The sequence below is a fragment of the Mangifera indica genome, chromosome 1 (genome assembly GCF_011075055.1).
Source record: "Mangifera indica cultivar Alphonso chromosome 1, CATAS_Mindica_2.1, whole genome shotgun sequence".
Taxonomy (NCBI): domain Eukaryota; kingdom Viridiplantae; phylum Streptophyta; class Magnoliopsida; order Sapindales; family Anacardiaceae; genus Mangifera; species Mangifera indica.
In genome coordinates this window covers 26,591,228-26,608,343 of record NC_058137.1, presented here as the reverse complement: position 1 = coordinate 26,608,343, position 17,116 = coordinate 26,591,228, and the positions used below count along the sequence as shown (strand labels likewise).

At 35.0% G+C, this 17,116-nt stretch overlaps 3 protein-coding genes across 7 annotated transcripts; 2 read left to right on the top strand and 1 right to left on the bottom strand.

Annotated features, from left to right (window-relative positions):
• The first annotated feature begins 309 nt into the window (after positions 1-309).
• On the top strand, positions 310-9,376 carry LOC123195537 (double-strand break repair protein MRE11). Of its 4 annotated transcripts, none has more exons than XM_044609317.1 (23): positions 310-453; positions 737-765; positions 1,301-1,436; positions 1,706-1,863; positions 2,339-2,429; positions 2,889-3,008; positions 3,081-3,149; positions 3,234-3,325; positions 3,444-3,546; positions 3,634-3,741; positions 3,840-3,902; positions 3,972-4,043; positions 4,169-4,246; positions 4,662-4,724; positions 4,826-4,886; positions 5,516-5,598; positions 5,978-6,091; positions 6,272-6,349; positions 6,867-6,938; positions 7,089-7,354; positions 7,763-7,883; positions 8,285-8,479; positions 9,051-9,376. In XM_044609317.1, the coding sequence occupies exons 2-23, from the start codon at positions 758-760 to the stop codon at positions 9,081-9,083; spliced, it is 2,184 nt and encodes a 727-aa protein (XP_044465252.1). In that variant the 5' UTR covers positions 310-453; positions 737-757; the 3' UTR covers positions 9,084-9,376. The 4 variants fall into 4 exon arrangements, with proteins under 4 accessions (XP_044465252.1, XP_044465245.1, XP_044465260.1 ...); XM_044609310.1 differs by having other exon boundaries at positions 1,214-1,436; XM_044609325.1 differs by having other exon boundaries at positions 446-496.
• Positions 9,377-10,210: 834 nt separating this feature from the next.
• Positions 10,211-14,081, bottom strand: LOC123216338 (micronuclear linker histone polyprotein-like). Of its 2 annotated transcripts, none has more exons than XM_044636778.1 (6): positions 13,811-14,081; positions 13,273-13,340; positions 13,124-13,153; positions 11,994-13,008; positions 11,274-11,540; positions 10,211-10,533 (listed from the first exon to the last, which is right to left on the bottom strand). In XM_044636778.1, the coding sequence occupies exons 1-6, from the start codon at positions 13,850-13,852 to the stop codon at positions 10,480-10,482; spliced, it is 1,476 nt and encodes a 491-aa protein (XP_044492713.1). In that variant the 5' UTR covers positions 13,853-14,081; the 3' UTR covers positions 10,211-10,479. The 2 variants fall into 2 exon arrangements, with proteins under 2 accessions (XP_044492713.1, XP_044492708.1); XM_044636773.1 differs by having other exon boundaries at positions 11,736-13,008; positions 13,811-14,079.
• A 584-nt stretch (positions 14,082-14,665) lies between these two features.
• Positions 14,666-16,205, top strand: LOC123210272 (chlorophyll a-b binding protein 3, chloroplastic). Its single transcript, XM_044628536.1, has 3 exons — positions 14,666-14,969; positions 15,068-15,229; positions 15,532-16,205. The coding sequence occupies exons 1-3, from the start codon at positions 14,850-14,852 to the stop codon at positions 16,039-16,041; spliced, it is 792 nt and encodes a 263-aa protein (XP_044484471.1). The 5' UTR covers positions 14,666-14,849; the 3' UTR covers positions 16,042-16,205.
• Positions 16,206-17,116: the final 911 nt, after the last annotated feature.

Sequence of the window (17,116 nt, the reverse complement as noted above, 5' to 3'; positions counted from 1 at the left end):
AAAATAAATCTTAATTATATAATAAAATACCAATATTTATATTTGTTTTTAGAATATATAATATTACTTTAAATATGAAAAAGGTTTTAGATAAACAAAATGAAGGTTAAAAATTTGAAGCTAAAAAATCATTACAAATAATCTCACAATTATAATAAAATTACACAATATAAAAATTAATATTAATGGAGAAATAAAAATAAAATAATTTAATACGCATATCATATTTAAAAGTTAAAACTTTACCTCGTTTACTTTTTTTAGAGTATAGGGTCTTTATGAAAATACTGAAACATTAGGGGCTTCAAAAAAACTCCCCTCAATTTTCCCAAATTTTCTTGCACGCTCTTTGAAATTCCCCGCCACAGAAATCCGTCTCTTTCTCACTAAGCTCTCCAGTAGCTCAGCTCTCACCAACAAAAACGCAGCGTTTAATCTATTCATCAACACAAGGTAGCATTTCCGTCACTCTCTCTAAGCATAAACACTGTAAAAGGTTTTTCTCTGTCGTCTATCGGATTCAAGCTAAATAAAACTTTTAATCTTTGACTGCGAAGGTTTACCAATAATAGTTGTTAATATTTTACGGTATTTTTATCGTTCTCAACGAATTTTAAATAACCAAACTGAGAAGTTATAATTTAATTGCATTTCCACGTTATTTTTGGTGTTTTCCGGTGTACGGTATTAGGGTTTCATATTTTACTTATTGTTGTTATATGCTTCTTTCTTTTAGGTTTGGAGCATCATTGGCGAAATGTCGAGGTAAATGTTAGTGATAGTGTTAAAATTAAATTGGTTAACTTGTTTAAGTTGAGCTAAGTACTTATAAGCTCTAATTATATACTTTCAAATAGATCCATTTTGCTTGATTGAGTATTTCAGCAGTCAGTTATTTTGGTGCTGATTCCTAGCATTGAATGATGTATTTTGTGTTTGTCTGTTAGAGTTTGTGATGTTTTCTGTACTGAGGTGCATCAGAATTCAGAACTCAGAACTAGAATCTTGAGTACCAAAATTTTAAGTGTTAAAAGTGTCTTGGCAACAGCTGTGCTAAATTTAAAATGTATTAACATGTATCACACTGAATTTTGTTGTGAACACCTTCTCAGTAGATTTTCAACAAATTTGTTGAGTTGTGGCACATATCCTGTATCTCTTTTGCCCATATCTAACATGATCACTTTACAATTTTTTGAAATCTCTTATGTAGCATGGGGTAGGAGGAAGTTCAGTAGTTGGCAACATGTAATTCTATCTACCAAATCATTTTCATGTATATGATGAATGAACTTCTCAGGGAGGATACTGCCAGTACACTCCGTATACTTGTTGCTACGGATTGCCATCTGGGCTACATGGAGAAGGATGAAATACGACGACATGATTCATTTCAGGCATTTGACGAGATATGTTCAGTAGCAGAGCAAAAAAAGGTGATGATGAACTTACTACTCTGCTCTTTTCTCTCTGCTACCTTCAGTTGTAGGTTTGTTTCCTGTTAGTTAATTTCTAGGGAAATTTAATTTTTGCTCTTGCAAATGGATATCTTTCTTTCATATTGTTGGTGACAAGTATGTTCTTCGATTCTCAAGTTGAATTGATCTTTATTGGAAAACCTCAGTCTGAAGGAATTTATACTTTATTTTTACGGACCTTGTTAAATATTTGCAACTCAGCAATATCTAACTTCTATCTAGTACAGGTAGACTTCTTACTCCTTGGTGGTGATCTTTTCCATGAGAACAAACCCTCAAGGTCAACTCTAGTGAGGGCAATTGAGATTCTTCGTCGCCATTGCCTTAATGATCGACCTGTGCAGTTCGAAGTTGTTAGTGACCAGACTGTAAATTTTCAAAATATGTAATGACTTATTTTGTATTTAAGCATACTTCATTTCTACAATTTTAAAATGTTGTCTCCATTTTCAGATTGGGCACATGCATGTATTTTCTTTGACAGGGGATTTGCTATGGACATTTCTTATTTCTCTTTCGTGACTCAAATAATGAATTTAATTTCGATTGTGTCAATAAGTTGAGGTTATTGATAACCTTTTGCTATCTCTTGAAACCTTTTTCTCCTTCTTTTGCACATTTTTTTGCATCATCATTCTACATGTGACTTGGTTAAAGTGCACAATTATTCTTTAGTTAATTTAATCTTAATTTTTTCTGGAAATAACCTTTCATGAAATCTTAAATTTTAGCTCATAATAGTTGCATGCATCTATTCACACACATAAAACACTAATGCATCACTATATGCAATCTTATACAAACATCAATATGCCAATCTCAGAAAAGGTCTTCAGTGCATAACTTGCCATTCTAAACAGATTTGGTCATGTAAATTATGAAGATCCCCACTTCAATGTTGGATTGCCAGTGTTCAGTATCCATGGAAACCATGATGATCCTGCTGGAGTGGTATGCTTTTTGTAATGACATGCTGTAATTTTTATTTTTTTGTTTGAGATGCTTTATACCTTCAATTTGCTTGGAAGGTCATGGGTGCTTGAGTTTGTCTACAAAATTTAATGTTATCAGTCAGATCAAACATATAACTTCCTGTACCGTGATGTTTGTGACATCGTTTATATGTTAATTCAAGGATATTTTATTTTTAATAAGAGTGTTAGCACAAGTATATTTCCAAGTGGAAAAGCTTACTTTCAAGATCTTGATAATTAAGAGGAAAAGTATATTTAGAGAGAAAAGGGTAAGCAAACGTCCTATGGCAGGGGAGTTCCCTTTTGATTGTATATTATTGAGGGTTATTTGGCATACAATAGTAATTTCTTGTTCTTCTTTAAAAGTCTGTACTTTATCTGTTTGGGTGTCCATCACTCTGACTGTTTTATTATATTCTATGGGCAATGGTGACAGGACAACCTTTCTGCAGTTGATATCCTGTCAGCATGTAATCTTGTGAACTATTTTGGGAAAATGGTTCTTGGGGGATCTGGTGTTGGTCAGATCACTCTCTACCCTATTCTTATCAGAAAGGTTGGTAATTTATTTTTTTTGTGAAATATTTATATTTTTTTTTAACTTTGACCTATAACTTATATATTGCAGGGTTCAACAGCCGTGGCTCTCTATGGTCTTGGGAACATTAGAGATGAACGGTTAAATAGAATGTTTCAGGTACTCTTAGTTGAATGTTTGCTATGCATATTTTTAAGAACTGAACTTATGTTTGCTTGATTATTGTCTTTTTCTATCTTGTAGACACCACATGCGGTACAATGGATGCGGCCTGAAGCCCAAGAAGGTTGTCAAGTGTCAGACTGGTTCAACATTCTGGTGCTTCATCAGAACAGGTTGTGTGCTTGTGCTAGGGCATGGTTTATCGCCAACCTAGAAGCTGTGGCCAGTTACAAAGTCTGTAGTGTAAAACTCTGAATATTTTGTATTCTTACCTAGTGATGCCATCTGCAGAGTGAAGACAAACCCAAAAAATGCAATAAATGAACACTTCTTACCACGCTTCCTCGATTTCATAGTATGGGGACATGAACATGAATGTCTTATTGATCCTCAGGTCTCACTCACACCATAATTCCTTTTCCATAATATTACTTGTTTTGGATAAAAACACTAAATTGGAAGTGTATTTTGATTTCAAAAGGAAGTACCAGGAATGGGATTTCATATTACACAACCAGGCTCTTCAGTAGCAACATCATTGATTGATGGAGAATCAAAGCCAAAGCATGTGCTTCTCTTAGAAATAAAGGTTTTTATGGGGAGAACAACCTTAATTTGTCCTTTTTAATAGGCAGTATTGTTATTCTCTTTGTCTTCACCGTGTTAATATGCAAGCATCTTTTATAGGGAAATCAGTATCGTCCAACCAAGATACCTTTGACTTCTGTCAGGCCCTTTGAGTATACAGAGGTAATTTTTTTTTTCTTTTTTTCATCTTTTGAAGAACTTTCTATAGCTTACTCAAATTTTGTGTTTCAGGTTGTACTGAAGGATGAATCTGACATAGATCCCAATGATCAAAATTCAATTCTCGAACATTTAGACAATGTGGTAATGTTTGTTTTGACTGTCTGGGTTTCTATGTCCTCTAATAGCAATTTGTGATGTGATTCTTGGAGGCTATGTAATATGTGCCTATGTATTAACTGTATCCTTATAACTTCATTCTATTTTAGGTCAGAAATCTAATAGAGAGATCTAACAAGAAAGTTGCTAACAGTTCAGAGACCAAATTACCGTTGGTCAGAATTAAGGTAATTTTTCCCATATGTATGGTTGATACCACTGTTTAGGTTGTTTTACATTTGGGATATCAGTGTATCTGTTTTTCCCTCGCCCACATTTCTGTGTATGAAAAGTCAGCATATACTATTTCCTAGCGGTAGTCTCTAGTTTTTCTGCAGTCATAAATTCAAAAAAGTGTTATTCTTAACTACTTGATTTAGTATGTACAAACCATATCTTCTTGTTAGAGCCATAGGTTCCATGTAAAGTTTGTGAATGATGTCTTTGCTTGATCCTTTTATCCACATACAGAACTTTCTTAGATATCTGTTCGTATTTGTTGTATGTAGCTGATCTATTTACGAACATCCACCACCCCCACCCCACCCCGGCACACCCACACACAAGTGGAATGACCTTTAACTTCTCTGGCTGATTTGGCAGGTGGATTACTCTGGATTCATGACAATAAATCCTCAAAGATTTGGGCAGAAATATGTGGGAAAGGTATCTCCAGCTATAACTTAGTTGACTGGGAACTAGCTGCTTGTTTATTTAGTATTACATTAGATAGAGAAATATAAATGATCATTCTTAAAGTTTTGCAGGTTGCAAATCCCCAAGACATTCTAATATTCTCGAAGTCTGCTAGAAAGGGTCGGAGTGAAGGTAAAGTAAACTCTTTAATGTTAGCAATATATTTGGCTTTGATTGTTTGATTCAATTTGGATCACTAGTCAACTACTATTGACATTGATTCTGCTCTACCCTGTTATTTTGTAACTTATATCTTATGCTATCTAGGATATGTTTGGAACTAAATTGACCTATCGTCGCTATTGCACCACTAGCCTGGTGTGGAGTTGACACTCTTTAAATATCTGTTTTCGGCATTTGATGAATTTAGGGCCAAAAATTCGGCCATGTATGAAAATTCCAGTTTAGCAAACAGAATGCAGTGACATGGTTTTCAGAGAATTTTCAAATCTGTTTGAGAGAGAGTGAAGTTAACTTTTTTGTTTCCAGTATTATTAGATGACTAGTATAGTGATTGCAATGCTACACTGAGTCTTTGACCTTAGAATCTATCAATTTCTTATATGTCAGATTTCTCTGTTGCTTTTTACTATTTGAAAATCTGATGTTATGCCTATATATATTTTGTTGGATGAAACATTCTTGATTCCAATTTGGAATCGAGTATCTCTTCTTGAAAAAATAATAATTATAGGTTATAACTGTGTGGTGTTGATGTTAGAAGCTGATGCTATAACTAAAGTTTCTACTCTGGATTGCAGCTAAAATTGATGATTCTGAAAGGCTTCGCCCAGAAGAGCTTAATCAACAAAACATAGAGGCCTTAGTTGCTGAAAACAATTTGGTACTTAACTATTATTTTCTTTGTTTCCTATTGGTCATTGTATCACATATATGGCACCTGTGGCTGCTTCTTACTGTATTGGAATTTGTACAGGGTACCTCTACCTTATGTATGCTAATAAATCATCAGGATCTCTAGTGAAATTTGTTCTATGAACACTTTTTATGTCTTTTAGCGAACCATACAGGCAATATCGATTTTCATGCATGGATTTAGTAGTTTTATGGGGGATGGCTTTATTAAATTCATGTTTTTATTTGTGGTATACCCAACTAGATGGATCTTCAAAAGGAAAATAGAAACACTCACAAACCTGTAAATAAATAATAAGATCTAACCTGTTTAGTTCTTAATACTCATTATAATGTCTTCCTTGCAGAAAATGGAGGTTATTCCAGTCAATGATCTGGATGTTGCATTACACAATTTTGTTAACAAGGATGATAAATTGGCTTTCTATTCTTGTGTAAAATACAATCTTGAAGAAACACGTGTAAGTATTTCAGATATCTTCTTCACAGCTGAAAGAATTTTGTTGAGGATCTTGTTTGATTCTAGGTTCACTGAGTAGTGCCTGCTTCGTTGTGTTCATTATATATGTTTGCTGATAATTACTGTTTATTTTGTTCTTTCACTTTCTTAATCTAATGATTGCTTACTGTTTTGCTCACAGCACAAAATTGCCAAGGATTCTGATACAATGAATTTTGAAGAGGAGGACCTAATACATAAAGTTGGACAGAGCTTAGAGGCAAGAATAATTTTTTTCCTCCAATGAAGGCTCTGAGATGTCTAACATTATCTAATATAGCGCTAGCGAACCTCATCAGTTGCTATTGTCTTCACCTAGAATCTATAGTGGCTACCTACCTACAGGGTCCTTGAGCTGTTTTTAGTTACTCTTCCTAATATTGCTGGTGCTGATATTCTGCATGATAGGCTGCATCACGCAGCAGAAGAAAATGCACAGGAGACACAATTACAGAAACCTCTGTGGGGAGCTAACTTTACATTAAAGAAAGGACTTTCCTCCTAACTTTTTTCCTCACTTGCACACTTTTAGATGTTCCAGCTATTTTATCCCTTATTCTTCAGGCCTCTTGATTTCAGAATTATGTATTTATATTGATTATACAACCTTACAGAACTTTCCTAAGCAGTTCTTGATTACTTCATTTGTCACTGAATGAGATTTTGGGGAAGACAAAGCATCCTATTCACTTGCCATCAAGCAGTATCTTATGTTGTTGATGATATAATCCATGCAGGAACGTGTCAAGGAAAGGTCTATGCACTCTAAGGATACCCCACAGTGGACATTTAGTGCACCATCTCTGGAGGTGATTTTAATATTCTTTCTTTTTTGTTTTTTTCATAAATTGGTTTTATTTAATCCCGGTGTGTAATTCCTTGTCTCAAACCAATGTATAGGCTTTTCCAATATGTTAACTGTAATCTGCAGTTTAGTTATCATCTTGTATTCCTTATAGGATGTTGGGAGTAAAAGTGCCACAGGAATCAGAAGTGGTGTTTCTTTTAGTGATGATGAAGACACAACACAGTTATCTGGCAAGAAGTCTGCCACTAGAGGTCGAAAAGGATCAACGGCAGCTAGGTCATCAAATGAAGCTTCGCAACTTGATAAAACTTCGACAAGAGGAAGAGGAAGGGGAAGGGGAAGGGGAAGAGGCAGGGGTTCTAGTAATATGAAGCAGACAACGCTTGATGCATCCCTGGGGTTCCGTCAATCTCAAAGGTTTTTGTTGGTCCTGATTATTGATAGTTTGATAAATATCATTACATTATTTCTTGAAGCAAAGTTATATTTTAAATTGCACAAGTTTGTCTAAATAAGCCTGCCCTAGGACTGGCAAGTGAGAATAACTCAATGCCAGCTATCAAAGATCTGGATCTTCATCACGGACTCGCTTTCATACAAGCCTAGTATCTGTTGGGTGATTAGTGACAGCTAATATGTAAATAAGAAGTGGAGATATACTAGGGGGCAGTACATACCTACATAAAATAATAGAAAAGATGGAACTGGTTTTTACCACAGCAGATACAAATCAATAAGCAACTAAAAATATATTTACCCATGTGTTGTTTGGGAGTTGTATATACAGAACCAAAATAAGAATTAAGTTTCTTAGTATTTCTGCAGGTCGGCATCAGTTGCTGCAAAAGCTGCTGTTCAGAGTCTTGTTGATGAGGAGGATAATGTAGATTCTGCCTCTAGTGAAGATGCAGGAAAATATGGAATCAATGAAGTTGATAACAGTTCAGTAAGTATTAATTTTTTAAATTGGTGCATCGAGTCAGGATTGGTTTTTCCATTGTTCTGTTGTCCTTGTGATTCTATAAGCATTGAGGACTTGATGATATAGACTGATAATAAAGATCAGCTTTCAATTAAGATATCAAGTTTTGGTGTTACATCTAAGCCACTTCATGCTCACATGTGCAACCCGTTTGTGCCCCTCACCGTAGAAAATTTAATGTTTGAAATGATTTGGTGTTGAATAACCTTTAAAAAGTGGAATCACTTCTGGCGTAGTTGATGAATTTATGGCTGCAATATTAGCTGTGTTTGGCATGTTAAGGTATTATATTTGTCTGAGAGATTGACTCGAGCCTCAACATAGTGATTACATGATCTGAAACTAATTCATTAAATCTCTTGAAGGATGATGATGGAAGCCTTCAAGGGAAACGAGGCAAAAGAGCTGCACCAAGGGGACGAGGCAAAGCTGCTACACCCTCTAAGCGGGGCCGGAAGTCAGATAACTCTTCAGTTCACAGAATGCTCATGAGTAAAGATGATAATGATGATGACGATGATGAAGACATTGCAAAGAGACTTAACAAGTCTCAGCCTCGGGTTTGTGACCTTAACCTTACTTTAATGTCATATGAATATATAAATGTCATCTTTTTCCCCAAGGAGTTTAATGTAAGCAATGGCTTGAAAATGTCTTTTTAAGGTGCAACTCCCACCATATGTTAATGTCATTGTATGTTCTCATTTTTCTTCCAACATTAGACATGTTTCGAAAATTTACTAAGTTAGTTGTCCTAAGATCTATAGCCTTATGCAAATACAGAACATGTGGAACTGATTTGATGCAAATTTTGTTAAACTAAAGTAGTATTTCTAATTCATTCATTGCTCATTTTCTTTGTGATGGAGACTTCCTTTACTGAACTGCATTTTCAGGAGCCTGTTATCATTGTCAACATATATCACAGGCAAATTATTCATTCATTGTTAAACTATTAATAGAAGTTGAATACGGTTAACTGATCCCTTAAACTCCTATTAAATGACGTGGATTCAGAAAAATTCCTAGTCCATAGTCTATCGGCAATCTTATGTAAGATTTTGTTTCTGGGCATTTTTCCTTATCAAGTTATCTGTAGCTTTACTTGGCTATTCCTCTCCCAATTTGTAGGTCACAAGGAATTACGGGGCATTGAGAAGATAGTTACAATGGAGATTCATAACACTGATGCAATCTGCTTGGTCTTGGTCGTGTCTGGCAAAGATTCAAATGTGTTCTTAATCTATTCATGAGTAGAGTGTATTAGAGAGTATGAAGAGCTTTAGGAATTTCTGTTTTCGTGTTGCAGTTGCAGTGAAGACTATGTGTATGATGCTTATATTTTGGTCTTGTCAATATGTCAGTTTGTACATACTGGAATTTTTATTGTACATTATTGGCGCAAGTGTCTTTTGCCTGTAATGTGAGCTTCAATTCAAGGCTTTTTTGAGGGATGATTCAGAAGGCGCCTAACAGTTTCTTACATTTTATGAGTTCTAATATTTTTACTTCAATTTTTTTATTTAAAAAATTAGATTAATCTCAGATGGAAAATGATAATAATCATTAAAACACTCAGTAAACTTAAAAAAGATTTATGAGAAAAAACTCGAAGTATAACTTCGAGTTTAGATAAAATTTAATCATTCAGAAGGCGCTTTTGAAACAAAAATTTAATCAAATATTCTTAAAAAAATTTAAAATATTTACGATTTTAAATAAAATCTTTTAATAGATAAATAAATTCAAACTATAATTATTAATGTCTTATGATATACGTTATAGATAAAAAATGTGAAAAATAATATGTATTTAAGATGTATTAAATTAATGTGATATAATAAATATATTATATAATATAATACATATTATTTATATGATTTGATACTTTTTTTTAAAAGAAAATGATAATGTAATATTGTATATAAATTTTTTTAAAATTTTAGTAATGTTTATTATATTTTTTAAAATAATAACGTGTTAATTATATTTTTATTATTTTATTTTTTAATAAACGTATTATATAATATAATATATAATATAAAAAATTAAATTTTTGATACCGATTATTATAATTTAAAACTGATTTTAAATTGGCATGATGACATTAGTATTACCAAAACCATGTGGACAAAATTGTCATTATACCTAATGTAGTATTCTTCTCTTAAACTTCCCATGATTTAAACTCACTTCATAGTCCTTAAAATCTAACGCACCCTGCCTGTTTTACAGGATATATTTCATGTATAATTCCAAGTTCAAAGAGTTTATATGTCACAAAAACTTCGTAGAAGTTGAGATATAAAGCTGCCAAGTAAAAGAATATGAAATCCTTGAAAGCTGTGAGGAAAGATTTCATGTATGATTCCAAGTTCAAGGAGTTTGTATGGAAACATTAACAAAAAAAATGTGAAGAAAAATCATCTGGGTCTCAGCTTTGTCAAAGAAGTGACCAAAATTTACCACCAAATACTGGGATAAAAGCTGAAACACAGCCATTTGCCTCACATAACTCCAGCTTTTTCCATTGTGCTATTAAAACCATATATATTCTCCCTCATCTGATGTAGACCCTCTCATTCATCCCTTCACTTCGATCACTGATTTTTACCTGCTTAAAAATTTATGCAGAAACATACTGATCTTAGTTAGGAGCCACTTCGGTCATAAACAAATAACAAAAAAGTTTCAAAAGTACATATATGCTAACTATGAAAACATCTTTGAAACCATGACTAAGACAGTAACATTTTTACCTATTTAAACACGTTGTAAACTGTTAAAGCAACCAAAGATTATTTGAAGCTTATGTGAATATTAAAAAACATCAAATAATTTGGTCCATGTGTCATTGAAAGGAAAAATTTTTACCTTTTCAAAAGGTCACGTTCAACTCCAACTAGACAATACTATTCCTATGCTTGCAACTTTGGTTTAAAGCTTACAAAACAGGGTTGCAACAAGTGAAATATCATTCTTTCTACGGAGCACTAAGACACATTAAAGAAGCAACTCCAAAGCTTAGATTCTACATTCCAACAACAGCTGTTATTGAGAACTTTCAACTTTTCCCATTTATGTAAAAACAACTTCAAAAGGTTCCTTGGCAATAGAAAGTTTATTGCATGAAAGGAGACATTCAGGTGCCCCTATGAAGTGTAAGAAAGTAATAGTTATGTAACCAATCAGAAATGTCATCTTAAATACCTGATAAAAAGGACTTAGTCAGGCACTTCAGAATGTGAATCAACTTTAAGAAAAGAGAGTGGTTTTATATTCTAAGATATTTATTTCACTAAAGTCCACAATTGACATAATCAAAGCCTTGTCATCGAAATTGAAGGTCTGTACCTTTGGACCAGCCAATACTCTTGTATTACTTTTTTGTGGTACATTATGTTTTGTACCAGTTGGACCCCTAATACTTCCAGAAGGATTCTTCCTGTCATTGCATTTCTGACTTGCAGACACTCTGACTGTTGAATTCTCTTTTCCGCTACCCACCATTCTGTTGAGACCCCCCAATTCCACTTTCTCTCTAGCTTTCATATCTCCAGAAGAAGACTTCTGTTCATTAACTCTAAGCGGCAGCGAAGATTTGGCATGAAGAGATTGAACCTGTGACATTAAAGAAACTTCAGATGATTTTTTATGCTCATGGTGTTCTGTACCCAACACATGTAATTTTGCAGGGTTATCTATGAGTTTTGCAAATAAGAGGAACTAATTGCCAATATTCAGGATACTCATAAAAACAAGAAATTATTTTTTAAGGACTGACACCAGAGCATCTACTGTTTGTATGGTCCTCACCTTTGATTTTGCCATTTCCTTATAATTCGAATTTGTAATTATAATTTTATCTCTCCTTATAGAGTTCATAGTTCCTTCCTTAACTCGAACAATGGAATCCTTTGACACATTAGGGACATTCACTCTGACGGCTTGTTCTTTACTCATTCTTGTCACATGTCTACTTCCTAGGGTTTTTTCTTTTTTCCTTCTTGTTGTTGATATAAGTGTTGAACTCTTCTTACCATCAAAACCAGGGACTGTTTGTATGGTCCTCACCTTTGATTTTGTCATTTGCTTATAATTTGACTTTGCAACAGAAGTCTTATCTCCCCTTATAGAGTTCATAGTTCCTTCCTTAAATTGAACAGTAGAATCCTTGGACACATTAGGGACATCCACTCTGATAGCCCGTGCTTCACTCATTCTTGTCACATGTCTACTATCTGGGGTTTTTTCTTTTTTCCTGGTTGATATAAATTCTGAACTCTTACTATCCAAGCCAGGGACTGAAGATGACCCCACACTAGACTTGCTTGAAGAAGATTTACGGTCTCTTGATTCACATCCTTCTTTATTGATCTCTATCTTTGACTGCCTCCTATCATCTTTAGTCTCTGTTGACTGCTTCCGATCACTATTTGTCTCCACTCTTGATGCTTGTCTCGTAATACAACTTTTCCTAAGAGTAATCCTTACTGCTGATAGTAGGTCACTTGTGTGACCAAATGCTCGACTTGATACCTCAAGGAACTTTTGCTGACCTAGCAAATTACTCTCAGATGTAACTGTGCTTCCTGGATTGCTTTCACCTCCCTTATCCACCGTAGAGCTTGAACTGTTCTCTGAACCCTCACAAACTGATATAGGTATCCAAGAGCTTCCCTGGGCATTACTAATTGAACTCCTCTCACAAACCAAACTTCTTTTCAAATTGGACGTTCCTTTTGAATTTACAAAGCTCAGTTTGGGTTTTATTTCCTCTGTGGATCCCAAACCAACTTGTAAAGAATTTGGCTTCATAAAGCTTGGCCTAGGTTTCATCTTCTTACCAGATCCTAAACCCACTAATGAAGACTTCCCACTTAAAAGCTTGACAGGGTGTGGTTTATTCAATGAGACATCATGATTGTCTCTTCTCCAGTTCTTGCTCCTATAGTCCTTACCTCTAGATCTTGATACAGAGGATGGAAGCTTCGGAGAAGTTCCCCTTAAGCCAAAGTCTGGATTTAAACTCTCCTCACCAGCATGAGCAAATGCAGCCTTTAACTGACGAGAAGAAAATTGGTGGAACCTGAAAATTACACCAATTTAGTACCAGTGCAATTCCATGATCTAAATAACAGAAATTCCAAACCTCACATGGTTCACCGGCAAATGTAACTTAATTCAATGAGCAACATACTTACAGGTGGCTTGTGTAGAACCACTCATCATCACTGCAAATATAACAAAATTTGTATTACACAACGAATCATGCAGACAGTAAATTTGTAAATAAAAATATCTAAAACTTGAAATTTCATTAACTCAATATATTTTGCAGAAGTAAACTCACCAGTCTTGGCTATCAGATTTAGCTTCTTCTAAGGTAAGATCGACCCACATTGGTGCCTCAATCTCATCCTACATAAAAATTAGCAAATTGAAAAACAACAATGAGTAGCCAGTGAGTGCAAGAAGTCTTACAATCAGAACAAATCCTAGTACATTAACCATAATAGTAATCTTAAGAAGTCTAGGATCCCCTCCCCTACTGAAATGAATAAACAAGGAAAAACATACGCGTAATCTGATTCTTAATATTTGCCACATGAATTTCCCAATTTTTTCCTTCATTTTCTCAGCAACCAACACATCCAAATCAAGTCAACCAAAAATACCTAACGCAACAGCAGATAAAATTTCTTTTTGAAAAAAAAAAAAAAACTAATAAGAGAAAAAAACAGCGACTGAAAATGATAAATCCAATGAACTAAATCGACATTATGCACAACAATATCAAATAAATGAATAAACAAAAAACAGAGCATTTCAGAGACGAATTCAAGAACTATACATTTACAAAGAAGAAGATAAAAGAAATGCGGATTTACCAAAAAAGCCCAGTGATCTTTAGTCTTGAGAATCATCTTCATGTATGATTTTTCAAATCAGGATTTTGAATGAAATCACTTGAAAATCAAGAAAACTCGTCTCTTGACGATTTTATGACGCTCCAGTTTCTCCATTTTCATCTAAATTGGCTCACTGTGTCGAAATGATGAAGAGAGGTTCGGACGAACGGCGTCGTCTTGGAAATGAAATTCGACCGTTCGATAAATTTTAAATGGTTCGGGGTTTGGTTAGTGGTATGAGATTATTAATCGGATAGCTCAGATTGATCTTAAAGTCTGGGGTAGGGCTTATGATAAAATAAGTTACTATGAGACTAGTGTGCTGGAATGGAGCCAAATGACCGTTAGAACTTAAAAGGATTCAAAATATTGGCATTGGGATAATTTCACCGGCCTGTCGTTTGCTAAGGTGAAGGACAAATCCTATTTCTTGATATTTTTTCTCTTTCCTAAGATTGAGGAGGTCCATGACGTATGTAGAATAGAGCTGACATAAGCTTTGTGAAGAATGTTTTGGGTACATACATAAAACGACGTCGTGCAGAGCGTTAACTTATTTCCATCACAAATAAAAGCCGAAAACTGAGAGCATTTTAATTGAACAAGCCTTTGTCCATGGCAAAAGCTCACTCTCTCCAATCAATGCAAGGCACATCATACAAACTCACCTTATCCAATAATTTTTCGACACATCATGCGATCTGAACTACAATAATCCAATACACCACACACGAAGATTTTTCCCAAGTGCAAAAATAATCTGAAGGCAAGAGTAGACAAGAACTAGATTATGTGGATAGAAAGATATGAGTTGGAGATACCTCAAAATCCTTAGCGGCCATTTGATTGGCTGAATCGAAACTCACATTCCCCACCAGACTCTGCAATTTCCTCTTGCAATTTCAACCACAACCCATTTCTTCATTCTCATTTTCTATTACATATAAAACTTCATCTCCTTTTCTGCACACATTAACATCAAATTTTCAACACAAAATAATTGTAAAAGATTACTATAATGTCATCGATGCTGAGCTCCAGCACTGCCCTCAGGCCAACCCCATTTCTTGGCCAAACCAGGTCAAGTGTTAACCCTCTCAGAGATGCTGTCTCCATGGGCAATGCCAAGTACACTATGGTAAGTTCTAATCAATCAAACTCTTATTTATTTCCATTCAAATCAATGTTTATTTGTGTGTGTAATGTGGGTTGAGTTGAGTTTGTGTTTGTGTACAGGGAAATGAATTGTGGTATGGACCAGACAGAGTGAAGTACTTGGGACCCTTTTCAGCTCAGACTCCATCATATCTGACTGGTGAGTTTCCAGGAGACTATGGATGGGACACTGCTGGTTTGTCAGCTGATCCAGAAGCCTTTGCCAGGAACAGAGCTCTTGAGGTGGTTTTGATACCGTTTGTAACATTCTTGTTTTCTGTCAAGATATTTTCTACTTACACACAATTTATTATAGCTTTGTTTTTAGATTTTGCTATCAAAATGTGTTTTGACAGCTTAATAACCAATCATATTTTAGTATTCTCAAGGGTTGTAAGATGTACACATATACCTAACACTTCTCTTGTACTTTGTTAATATAGAATTTGTCTATTGTTCATCTCTTATAGGATACAGTGTCATAGGGGTGTCACATTTAAATAAAACCTTCTGATTTGGTAAACTTCTGTTATAATATTCAATAGGTAATCCATGGAAGATGGGCTATGCTTGGAGCTCTAGGCTGCATAACCCCTGAAGCTCTTGAGAAATGGGTTAGAGTGGACTTCAAGGAGCCCGTCTGGTTCAAAGCAGGAGCTCAAATATTCTCAGAAGGTGGCCTTGATTACTTGGGCAACCCCAACCTTGTTCATGCTCAAAGCATCCTGGCAGTCCTGGGATTTCAGGTTGTCCTCATGGGGCTGGTCGAAGGGTTCAGAATCAACGGTCTTCCGGGAGTTGGCGAGGGCAACGATCTCTACCCTGGCGGCCAATACTTTGACCCTCTTGGCCTTGCTGATGACCCTGTTACATTTGCCGAGCTCAAGGTGAAGGAGATCAAGAATGGCAGGCTAGCCATGTTTTCCATGTTCGGTTTCTTTGTCCAAGCCATTGTTACAGGCAAGGGTCCCCTGGAGAACCTCCTAGATCACCTCGACAACCCTGTCGCTAACAATGCTTGGGTTTATGCTACCAAATTTGTTCCCGGCTCGTAAACTGATTATCGTTTACTCAAATTATTGCTTCGTGTGAACATGTAGATTGCAAAGACTCTACGCTATTGATGCATCCTTGTTATCTCTAACTTGATGCTGTCATTGATCTTGTTTGTTTAGAAATATTATTAAGGAATGGCAAACTATTCAAGGTTTGAGAATAATATTGTTCGTCTACAACAAATCCATCTCTTCTCTAATTCTCTTCATAAGCACTAAACAATTCCCATAAAAGTCGCAAACACCAATTAACCATAACTTTATTGCTTTCAAATTCAATCTTCTCTGAGAAAAAAAAATTGATGTTCATCCTCAAGAAATAATATGGAAGCAAAACCATTAAATTTGTTGAAACCCTCATTGCCTATGTCACGATGAACCGAACTATCCTAATTAGAGATTGCTAACAAGAAGTTGATAGAGTCTTAAAGCCAGGTAAGGAACACTCAGGCTGAAAAGATCCGAATCTTTGTGGACATTTAGCTTGACTCGAAAAGGGTTTTAAAGATTGGTTTGGTTTTTTCCTAATTTGATTTGGGTGGATGTCAAGTTCGTCACGGAGGGTATCCTCACTGTCTAAGGAGGTGGGACACGAAGATGATGTGGAGATGGGGACAATGTAGTCGAAAGACATGAAGGGGATGACAGAGTTGGCGATGAGACGGCTGGATTGAAACAACGTTGTGGGGATGCAAGTGACGGAGGAGGGACTGTTGCCGGAGGAAAAGATTACGAATTTTGAAAGTTGTAATTGTTGTGGCAAGGGTTTGAGGCATGGGTTGTGCGGAAGAAGATGAGAAAGAAAAAAGAAATAAGTGATATCAAGAAATAAAAAAAAAAATTAAAAATAATATTTTATTTTTTAAAATTGCTTTAATACCTTGTATCTAATTATCATATAAAAATTCTTTTTCACCTTTAAGACAGGTGAGAAATAATTGTTTTCCCTTATTTGAAGGCAGAATAACTGTGAACAAATTATATAATATAACATTAAAACTTAGCACAACTAATATACAATTTTGTGCACAAAAAATGATATGCTATCATGTGATTGAATATTACTTTACCTGTA